Below are 10,590 nucleotides of genomic sequence, written 5' to 3' on the forward strand. Positions count from 1 at the left end.
ATGCGGGGCCCTGCTACCCACCCTTAGTGTGTTGACCAATTTAGATAAATCAAGACGAGTCATGTATAACATAAACATAAGTATGAACAGTCATGATTTTACATTCTCTTATGCATGAAAATTTTTATAAAAAGTCTTAAGTTTTTTATGTTTATGTTGTGATGAATTTTTTACTAAGTCATCAACTCATTTTAGTTTTATTTTATGTTTTTAACTACCCAGGTGAGAATAATGATGAGCATGAGCAGGCATGCCAAACTTAGGAGGAGCATACTGATAAACTTTAGTTAACTTTTATTTTATGATTGTATTGTCCAGTTTAGTTTATTTGATAAGCTATTGTTATGTTTTTAGTATATTTTATTTTATTAACTCTTTTATGAGATAAACAATATTTTTATTTAATTATGCAAATCTCTGACTTTATTTACATAAGTACATGACATTCTTAAAGTAAGGGAAGGGAGTTTTACATATTAGCATATGTGCATCTAACATAAATACTACCACTCAGTAAACCATTACACGCATAGCACAGAAACCATTGCACCTTCAAAAGAATCACAACAGAATGAAAACAACCACTACAAAGTACAGTTGTAAATAAAATACAGTTCTCTCTACTGTGATGTAACAAACATTTATTCTTTTATTCCTTCTTTGATTCCCTTGTAAAATCTATATATAGACCATTGTTTTACATAATAAAGTATGTAGAATTATTCTCTTCAATCTTCTCCTCTTCTTTCCCTCCTTCTATCCCCACTTCCTTCTCCCATATAGTCACCATTGTACTCCTATGTTGATGGCATGTTACCAAGTCCTTTTGAATTTCTAGCTAATACTCTAGGTCAACCCCCAAAACCCAACCCTGCCTATGCTCTCATGAAACGCACAGACCAACTAGTCCTAAATGTGCTGTTTTTCTCTCTCTCCAATTCAATTTTGGGACATGTTCTTTCTTCCACCACTGCTCGAGATCTATGGAACTCCTTAGCCTCCATGTTCTCATCGCATTCCAATGCCAAAGAATTTCAAATTTGATTCCAGCTTACAAATCTCTCTATGGGTGAACAATCCATCTCAGATTACTTCATCAAAGTACGTCTACTTGCCGATTCATTAGCAGTCACTAGTAATACCATCTTTGAGAAGGAACTTGTCTTTTACCTTCTCAATCGTTTTAGTTCCTCCTATGAGTCTTTCATCACCTCTGTCACCATACGAACCGACCCACTAACCTCTTATGAGCTATATCAGCTTATCCTAATCCATGAAAATTGCCTTTCTCATAATGCCAAACTTAATGCTCCTTCACTTGATTTCTCTGCTAATTTCAGTGCAGCAAATTTTTATCATGGTGGCAGCTCTTCTCGTGGTGGTTGACAAGGCCGTGGACAGGGACGAACGTTGTCCAATTCTCATGGTGGCAAATCCTTCTTCCCCAACAATGGAACCTAGTAAGCCAACATGCAACGACCTACTTGTCAAATCAGTAATAAGTATGGATATGTTGCAGTCCAATGCAGGCACATGTTTAATCACTCCTATTAGTTTGAATCTCCAACTAATTTCCCTACTCATTCCTTTACTCCAAGTACCTTCTCTGCTAATTACACTGCTCCAAGTTCACTCTCAGATAACGTCTACTAACCTGACTTTGTGGCAACCCACGACATCACCAACAAGTTGTCTAACTTGAACCTATCCTTTGAGCAATACACTGGTAGTGAGACCATTCAAGTTGGAGATGGCATGGGTCTCCCCATGCACAATCACAGTGAATCCTCTCTATCTACTTCTTCCTCTCCATTTCTTCTTCGCAATTTGCTTCATGTCCCTTCCATTACAAAGAACCTCGTATCTGTTCTATATTTTTGCATAGATAACAATTGTTTTTTTGAATTTCCCTCATCTCACGTCTTTATAAATGATTCCCTGACTAAGAAAACTCTTCTCACCGGCCCAACCCGTGACGATCTCTACTTGTTTCCAATTCACAACACTTCCTTTCCCACCGTCAATGTCAGTGAGACAACTTCTCTTGCTCAATGGCGCTGCTGGATGGGTCATCCTTCCTTAGCACTCGTCAATCATGTTTTGCGCATAGTATTTGTCTTCCAGCCCTACTCAGGATGTTTTCAAATGTCCAGAATGTCCGCTGGCAAAGTCTCACCATTTATCTTTTTCTCCTAGTCAAAGCATCTAGAATAGGCCTTTAGCTCTCGTTCATTTTGATCTTTAGGGCCCAACCCCTTATGTATCTCAATTGGGCTTCAAATACGATCTCTTTTGTTGATCATTTTACCCTCTATACTTGGTTATTTCCAATTAAGCAAAAGTCTGATGCCATCCGTATCTTCTCTAAACTTTTTGCCATTTGTTGGACGACTTTTTAAACTCAAATCCGTTTTACATAATAAAGTATGCAGAAGAATTCTCTTCAATATCTATTTTTCTTCCGTCAATCCTGGTTTCTTAACATTACAATTACCCTAAACCCATATGGTAGTTCACATAGCCAACGCTTTGATTGATAAACATAACAATACTATTCGTTAAAAATATTCCGTTGCCCCCAAAATATCTCATATGTACATATGGTGTCAAGTTGACTCCTGTTGATCGGCTTTGATTTTTTTTATTTTTTATTTATTTTTATTTTTTTATTATTTTTATTTTTATTTTTTCCATTCTTCCGATGCAAAGGCTGACTTCATAGATTCATCAAGTATATAAGGGATTATCATTTGCTAAGCAATAGAATAATCGACGCTTGACATATATGTATGTCTCTGGAAGATGGAAACTATGGGTATGCTTTGATAAGACAACCTAGCATTAGGAAATTTCCACTCGTCCGATATCAGAATATCAATCATCGTTTTCAGCAGACCCAAACCAATTACGTACAAGAAATTCAAAGCGTGTCAAGCCTATAAATAAAGAGAGAAGTCTTGACTATAACCCTACAAAGAGAAACTATGGCTGTTGAAGTGGAAGATCGGATCATAGTTTCTTCTTTTCAAATTCTGCGACCTACACTCTTTAGCTACACTAGAGAGAAGAGTTTGGGGACCGCACACAACGACACCCACATCAACAGACCCCCAACGAGCTGATACTGATCCAAAAATTTCTGCAAGCAAAAATAAATATGGAGTCAAGAAAACAGTGTGGTACCTTATAAATCAGATGAAAGCCTATGTGGGTTTTGACATCAGATTTACAAATTTCAAATGTCAGAAAGCAGCAATCTAGTACCAAACATACTTTGTATTTGTTGAAGCGGAATTTCCATTTCAACAAATATTAAGAACACTGTAGAAAGAAAAACGTTGTCACGCATGCTGTGACAGTTTGCAATTTTGATATTGCAAAGCACCGAGGTAAAATCAGCTTCTCAACACTGTAGCATGAAACCATATATGCCCAGGGCTAAGAGGAAGTGTTTCCAATTTTTTTTTTTTTTGATAGGTACCGCAAATTTTGCTTGACATAGACATTGTCATCAATGCTGTTTAAGCTGGCGGCATCTGGTTTATACCATGAAAGAATAAGAAATTCTGCTTGTTCATTTCTCCTAATCCAACCTGGTCAGTTTTGTGATTAAACCTTAAACCATGAACCCATATATGCAAACATGCTAACATGGAAAGTTTTTGTTTTAACTTCTCAAGCTCATTGGCCGTTACAGAAATAAATAATTGTATTTGCAGTTTATCCAATAGAATCTGACATCCATTCTGAAGAAAATATTTAACATTACTGAAATTTTAATCGGTAGCTTGGCTTTCAAGTATCAGAGAAATATGTCTGTTAGAATAAATAAGCCCCGCACCCAAAGGGGCCACCCGACTTGATATTTGACCTGAAACCTATTTATTATTAAAATATTAACAACTACCTCCTGCCATAAAAAATTGGAAACGTACCTTTGAAGTCTGGTCTGCAACCATACCGAACTGCATATGAACTAGCAAGACTTTCCTGGTATAAGTTCTTTTCTGTGAATACTTCGTTAGGCCGCATCATGTCGGTCTTTACCCCATCTTCCTGACTTTCCTCCATGGCTAAGGTCCTTTTTTCCCAAAGATGCCATAAACCAACCACAAAGCCCCCATAGATGAAAACACTGACAACCATGCATGCTACAAAAAGAAGGCCTTTGTACCACCAATATGATATACTAAAAGGATTTATGTAAAAGATGTCTAACAAACTCAAAGAGATAACGAAGCCAATTGTAGATATGATAACATAGCATCCAACCCATATCTTATTTCCAGTGCCAACCAAGGCTGAAATGCCCCCTCCAATAGAGAAAACAGAAGAGCTTGTAGCCTTGTGGATATTACCCTCCTCCTGCATCAGCAACAGTCAAATCTAGACTGAAGAGATGATCTTGATCGTGAAAAATGACAGCATAGATAAGATAAGAAACAGGAGACTTTTAACTTACCAATGAAGGCTCTGATTCTCTAGTGACATACATTTGAACTTCGATATTCAATTTATCAGAGAAAAATGAACAGATTGACTCCACACCAGTAGAGGAAAAAAGAGATAGCTCATTCGACCTTTTCACAGCCCAAACAAGTAAAACATTTCTTGGTACGCAAGTTTTTTTATCCTTAGTACGATGGAGAATATCACTCAATATAGCTAAAAATGGAGAGATCCCACTACCTCCTGCAACCAGTACAAGCTTTTCATACCTAAGAGGACAAAAGTTGTTAACCTGTTAAAAAGTGCACAGTACATCTTTCAATAGAAGTAACAGATAATTTAGTAAAATCTACTGCTAGAATACTGGTATGAAAAAAAATACAGGTGTCCTGATGAATCATCATTTTGTGTCTCTGTAGTTTTGGTTTAGTGTTCCCCTCCCCCCACCCCGGGCGAACCCGCCAAGTGAAAGGAACATGTATTAGCCATTTACTAAGGTATCCATTATGGTTGCACACACATATGCATATGATGAACAGAGTACTCACATCAAGTGGTATGGTGATTCATGCCCATAAGGCCCCTCTACAGAAGCCATAATCTGACCGGGGGGTAGTAAAGGTAGCTCTATTTGAGAATCCTCAGTGATATTTGAGACTTTCCGACTTAGCATTGATGTCCAGTCACCAAAAGCCTTTACGAGCACAGAAAGATGATACTTACCATCCAATGGACTTGATGAAACACTGAAAGGATGCCATTGCAGCCAAGATATTTCCCACACTCGTAGGAAGATGAAACTGAGGGCATTGTACCGCAGGTCTACATAATCAAAGAGGAAGCTCTAAGATTTTTGGTCAAAAAACAGAACACAATAAAACAACAAATTGTTGAACTAATCTTACTTCCAGGTTTGGAAAGCACCAATTTCACTGTTCCACACGGAAGGCTTTTCATCGAAACTATGTTGACAGTCATACGTGATTGGCAGAACCTTAAAAAGCGATCAAGCATGAACAGAAATATTCCCCCAAAAACTTTGCTAAAATTCGTATCACCAATATGCAAAGCCAGGAAAATGACAAAAAGTACGTAGAGTTGATGTGTATAGAAGAAAAGCTCAAAATATCGCTTCCTCACAGGAGGAAGTGTTGTCACCCATATCAATAGACCAAATACATAGCAGATAACCCCAGCAAGGTTTGCTCCACCATCACTTTTCCACTCAATTATCTGCATGAACCCAAAAAGTTAAGGAAAAAAATTGTTAAAGAGAACTTTCTTTGTTTCCATGTTTCTTCCGATTTCTCAAGGAAGTAATAAGACAAGTCTGACAGAGGTAACAAGAAGAAACAAGAGAATTTCGTTAAAGAAATTTCGATGTCAGTTTGTTTTTTTATTTTTTGTCAAAATCAATTCTTGAAGTCAACATTTTTTGTTCACTACATAGTGGGGTAAAACACAGAAAAATAGTTCAGTCTTGCATCCCAAGAGCATGAGTTATTATAAACAAACAAAAAAAATCCTTTCAGCCCCACCAAATCTTCATCAATCAGTGTAGCAAGAAGCACATAACTAAAAGGGACAAAAAAAAAAAAAAGGTTAAAATTCATCCTGTAGAGCATGAGTCACGAACATGCCACAATTTATTTGACGAGGCCCAATATCTGTTAAAATGTACCATACAGCCTCATGTTTGAAATATTCAGTATACCAAAATTAAAAGGATTATATACTAAAACAGTTTTTGTGCTTTTTCTTTTAGGCAGGTTAGTCCCTAAACTTTAATTTTGAACCTTTTAGTCCTTGTGTTTTCAACTTTTTTCAAATCAGTCTAAGAGAAATTCTACTTGGAAGCCTTACACTACGCACATCCACCTTTAACATGTGATTTCATTTTTGCCCTTCTATCTTAATGCTTAAATATGTGTGTTTAAATATAAGGGCAAAAATGACAAATCGCATGTTGGTCAAGTGGAAGTGTATAGCGTAAAGCTTCCTTATAGTATTTCTCTTTCGCTAATAACTCATTAAAATGTCACGTCAAAACTAATCACTAATTAAGTGCCACACGTCATTGTAAGAAAATATAAAGATAAAAAACAAAAAATTTAAAAAACAAAAGAATAATTAAAAAGGAAAAAGTGGTAGGCAGAGACAAGCTAAAGACCCAGTCATCGGCGCACGACCCAGGCCAAGCCTTGGACAACCACCCAAGCGGAGCATGGTGCCAGCCCTGGCAGTATTTTGTCTTTTTCTTAATTATTTTGTTGTTTAATTAATATTTTTATTTTTCTACGTTTTAAATGAAATGCATTCAGTCCTTTCTGCTAAGTGGCGTTTTAACCGATTCTTAAAGGAAAACTAATGAAAAAGACTGATTAGATCAAAGTAAAAAGCATAGGGAAGAAGAAACTCGGTTATAATTTAGGAACTACTATATGTCTAAACACGGTAATTACTTTAGCATCTAACCCAAAATTAAAAATCCACAATGCGTGGTGAAATACTATTCTATCCAACTTCTCAAACAACTTGAAGTTTCAAGCTACATGGGTACCACATAATTATCCGAAATATCCATAACAAGAACTTAAGGAATAAAGTAGGGTAAAAATAAAAATAAAAAGAGCACTTGTATGCATTTCCATAGAGATAATGTCATAGGTGCTAGAAAAAGGTAAAACAATTATTTTTGGTCTTCCCTATAACCACTAATTTTTGTCTTTCCTTGGTACATGTTGCTTTTTTATCAGAAGCATCATAAAGTTGTTTCAACAATGTTTAACAAGTAAGAGGACTACAAAATTAATTTGAGAAATATGTATACACATAAAACAGTGATAAGTTTTTAACACAGTTTCTACCTGCAGAGGCAATAAATAATTCAGTATGAGCACTCACTTCAGATAGTATGATGCCCCGTATCGCCCATAAAATCATGTAGAAAAGTCCATGAAGGGTAAGGAGGAACATTGTGAGATTTCCCAACCAAACATGATATCTGGTGGCATGCTCAAAAGGTATATCCACAAGGCGGAGGAGAATCGACCCCCTCGCGATTGGGAGAAAGAGAAAAGCCAAGCAAGATAATGCAATCAAACCAAAAGTATATGCTGACATTTGCAACATAAACAACCTGAAAAATAAGGGAAATCAGATTTATTTGGAACTGATATTGCCTAGTTAAAGCATGTCACTTCTAATACAGACTAATACCCAACCAAACCCAAAAAATACTATCATACCTCTTCTCTTGGAGGGTCAAGTCGCCATAGCTAGGTAAAATTTCAAAGTTCACTACCGTATAGGCATAAACAGCCCAGAGAACAAACATAACAAAGAGGACTATGCCAATCAATTCGGCAGCGGAAACGACCCCAAATGGTCCATCCACCAGAACGGGAAAAGTCCACAGTCGGAATCTTGGAGGCCTTTTCCTGTAATAGATGATTTTTTTTGGAAGTATTAGAATTTAAACAGACATATTGGGTCGATGCCTCTGTTTTTGGTTATCCAAGTTCCAATAATCTGGTCTGTAAGTAACACAAATACAATAAGAACTTGTAAGAGTGCAAAAGAATCACTGACTCTTGTAGTTGTTCTTTCTGTTGCTCTTCCCCAGAGACGAGAAGATATGGAACAGCAAGAAAGGCGATAATGACAATGGGGCCACTGTATAACAGCAAGACGCTCCCTGAAAAGTACACCGCGTCTAACTCTTTAGACTACCAAGCATGAATGCGATGGTGAGTTCGAATTATAGAGAGCAATAATTACCTTTTAGAATTTGTTTACGTAGTTATTTTTATAAATATAAAAGAGTAGCACACTTTTGTTGCCGTCACAGTCCACATGGAACCTCAACTATATATTCATCCAACTGTAAAAAAGGAAATGTGTTCACTGTTAAGGGCAAACATTTCCTTTTCTATACCTTTTCCCCCTTCTCCTTTTAAATCCACCGAGTTTCACACCCATTTTGGTTTAACCCTGTGTTTTGATGAATATCTGAAGTCCTTTCTGTTCCCTTCTCTCAAGTTGAAATCTTTAACGAAAAGCGTAAAGAAATTTTATAACTCAATAATGGAGATTTTTGGTTCTAACGAGTTATTTTTTATTATTAGATTCAACTCAAATCAATTTAATTTATTTTATCTTTAAAAAGAAATTATATTTATAGTTGTAATTATGTAAGTACCGTACAGTCTTTTTTAAAAAAATAAATTAATACGTGACCTAGATAAATAAATAAAAGTTAACTTTTTAATCGTAGACCCGACTGTTTTTCAAAACGATTATGCGGCGTTTACACACTCTACGACTGTATATAATATTACTAAATTTTAAATTGTGTCTAATATTTAAACACCAAACTTTCAAATTACTAAACTCATCTTAATTCAAAATTTCTTTATATATAAAACTCACAATTTTTTTTAATTCAGCACATCTTTATACGTAAGACCCATAAACTTTTTTAATTTTTTATAAATATCTGTAAACTTATCTTAACATCTAAATATGTCTAAATTCATTTTAAATAAACTGCACAAAACTCATTCTACACTTTTACTCATTATTATTTATAAAAAAATTTAATTGATTTCAATTCAATTCAACATCTGAATGAAGCCTCAAGACGACTGGTCTGCAAATCGATGCATCTTTCGAATGGTAGTATTTTCGAAATCCAACTGAAAATAGAAGGAAAGCTAAAAATGGTAAAACTCAGTTTCCGTCTTTCGGACGGAGAAGCTGTGTATGGCTTTTGGGTCAGCTGCATTTTTTTTCAGGCTTGCAGGACAAAGCTTGAAGATGGGGGTCGTGGAGAGAACACAGATCAAGGGCAGCCACAGAAAATACAAAGGGCAAATATCAATATATCAGGGAAGATATTAACTTACTGTCACGTATTTTGTTTTCTGTTTTTAAGTTGTATTTTGTAATTTTATAAAAAAAAATTACAAAAAATAACACTAAACAAGCACCTGTCTCCCCGAACAGAGTTCCACTGGTAGCATTGACCCAGACATCGTAGAGGCCGGTCCCGAAGTCTGTGGGAACGAGAAAAAAGAGAGCAACCCAAGCAACGAACACGACCCACATAGTGAATTTGAGAACCCATTTGGCCAATGATAAGAATATGCGCGTTTCCTTGATCTTGTACTCGTTATCATGACCTCCGTTGGAAAGAAGAGGTTGTTGATCAGAGTATAATTCACCCACGGCCATGGTGACCAGCAATATACAGCAATAAGAACCCGAGCTCTTCTGGGACTGGGAGCGAGAATATATATCTTTGTTCCTGAACATGTCCAATTCCCTCATTTTCGTATTGGGACTCACTTCACCTCGCAGCTGTACTTCAAAATCCTCACCTAATTCCTCCTCGTGTCTACATTCGAAGGATATAGAGGATGTAAAGATGGCCATCCAACTTTCTCTGTGCACTCCTGTAACGGTGTCCGTGACTGTGAACAGTTCCTCCACACCGGCTGGTATTGTTTACAACTTTACACTTGACCAAGTTCGCTGAGTACGATGAACAGGTGGGGCGTCTGGCGTATAGGTGTCGGAGAAAATTAGTTGGTCAATAAAAAGGCTGTGTGCCGTCGGGCATCTAACTTTCTTTAATCTGTTTGTTAATTCCAGACCAAGAAATATTGGGAGTGGAATGGATATTTTGTTGGACCCCCTTCCCAGTGACAAGTAATAACGTTACACATACACGCGACCTGCCGTATTCACACTATTCTTCACTGACAAAACTACCAGTTCATTCCAATTCTTGCTGTTGCACATGAGCCATCAACACTCCATTTTTGCTGCTGCACGCGAAGCCCTTAGTACTGCCATCATTTTGAAGCCTTACATACCCCTCCTCTTCAAAGCACATTGCCCACAAGGTGTGAGAATTTCTGCCTAACCTTCCAATAGAGTTATCAAGTGGCTTGTTCAACACCAGTTCCTTGCCACTGAACCAAGACTTCCACTATGACCCTATTGTTTACATTTATGCTAAGGCGCTGTAAAATGGCTTGAGGTTCTGGTGCAATCTCACCTTGAGCATCTATTGGTAGTAATGTTGTCAAAAGAGAAATATGTTGTCCAACCTTCTTCTTCAGGCAAGAAATATGA

The 10,590-nt window shown here is 36.8% G+C and overlaps 1 protein-coding gene across 1 annotated transcript; it reads right to left on the reverse strand.

Annotated features, from left to right (window-relative positions):
* Positions 1-2,841: 2,841 nt before the first annotated feature.
* LOC122310942 (ferric reduction oxidase 7, chloroplastic-like) lies at positions 2,842-10,016 on the reverse strand. Its single transcript, XM_043125221.1, has 9 exons — positions 9,441-10,016; positions 8,041-8,146; positions 7,698-7,889; positions 7,354-7,588; positions 5,355-5,682; positions 4,998-5,271; positions 4,463-4,718; positions 3,936-4,365; positions 2,842-3,139 (listed from the first exon to the last, which is right to left on the reverse strand). The coding sequence occupies exons 1-9, from the start codon at positions 9,883-9,885 to the stop codon at positions 2,970-2,972; spliced, it is 2,436 nt and encodes an 811-aa protein (XP_042981155.1). The 5' UTR covers positions 9,886-10,016; the 3' UTR covers positions 2,842-2,969.
* Between the last annotated feature and the right edge of the window lie 574 nt (positions 10,017-10,590).

The sequence above is a fragment of the Carya illinoinensis genome, chromosome 5 (assembly GCF_018687715.1).
Source record: "Carya illinoinensis cultivar Pawnee chromosome 5, C.illinoinensisPawnee_v1, whole genome shotgun sequence".
NCBI lineage: Eukaryota > Viridiplantae > Streptophyta > Magnoliopsida > Fagales > Juglandaceae > Carya > Carya illinoinensis.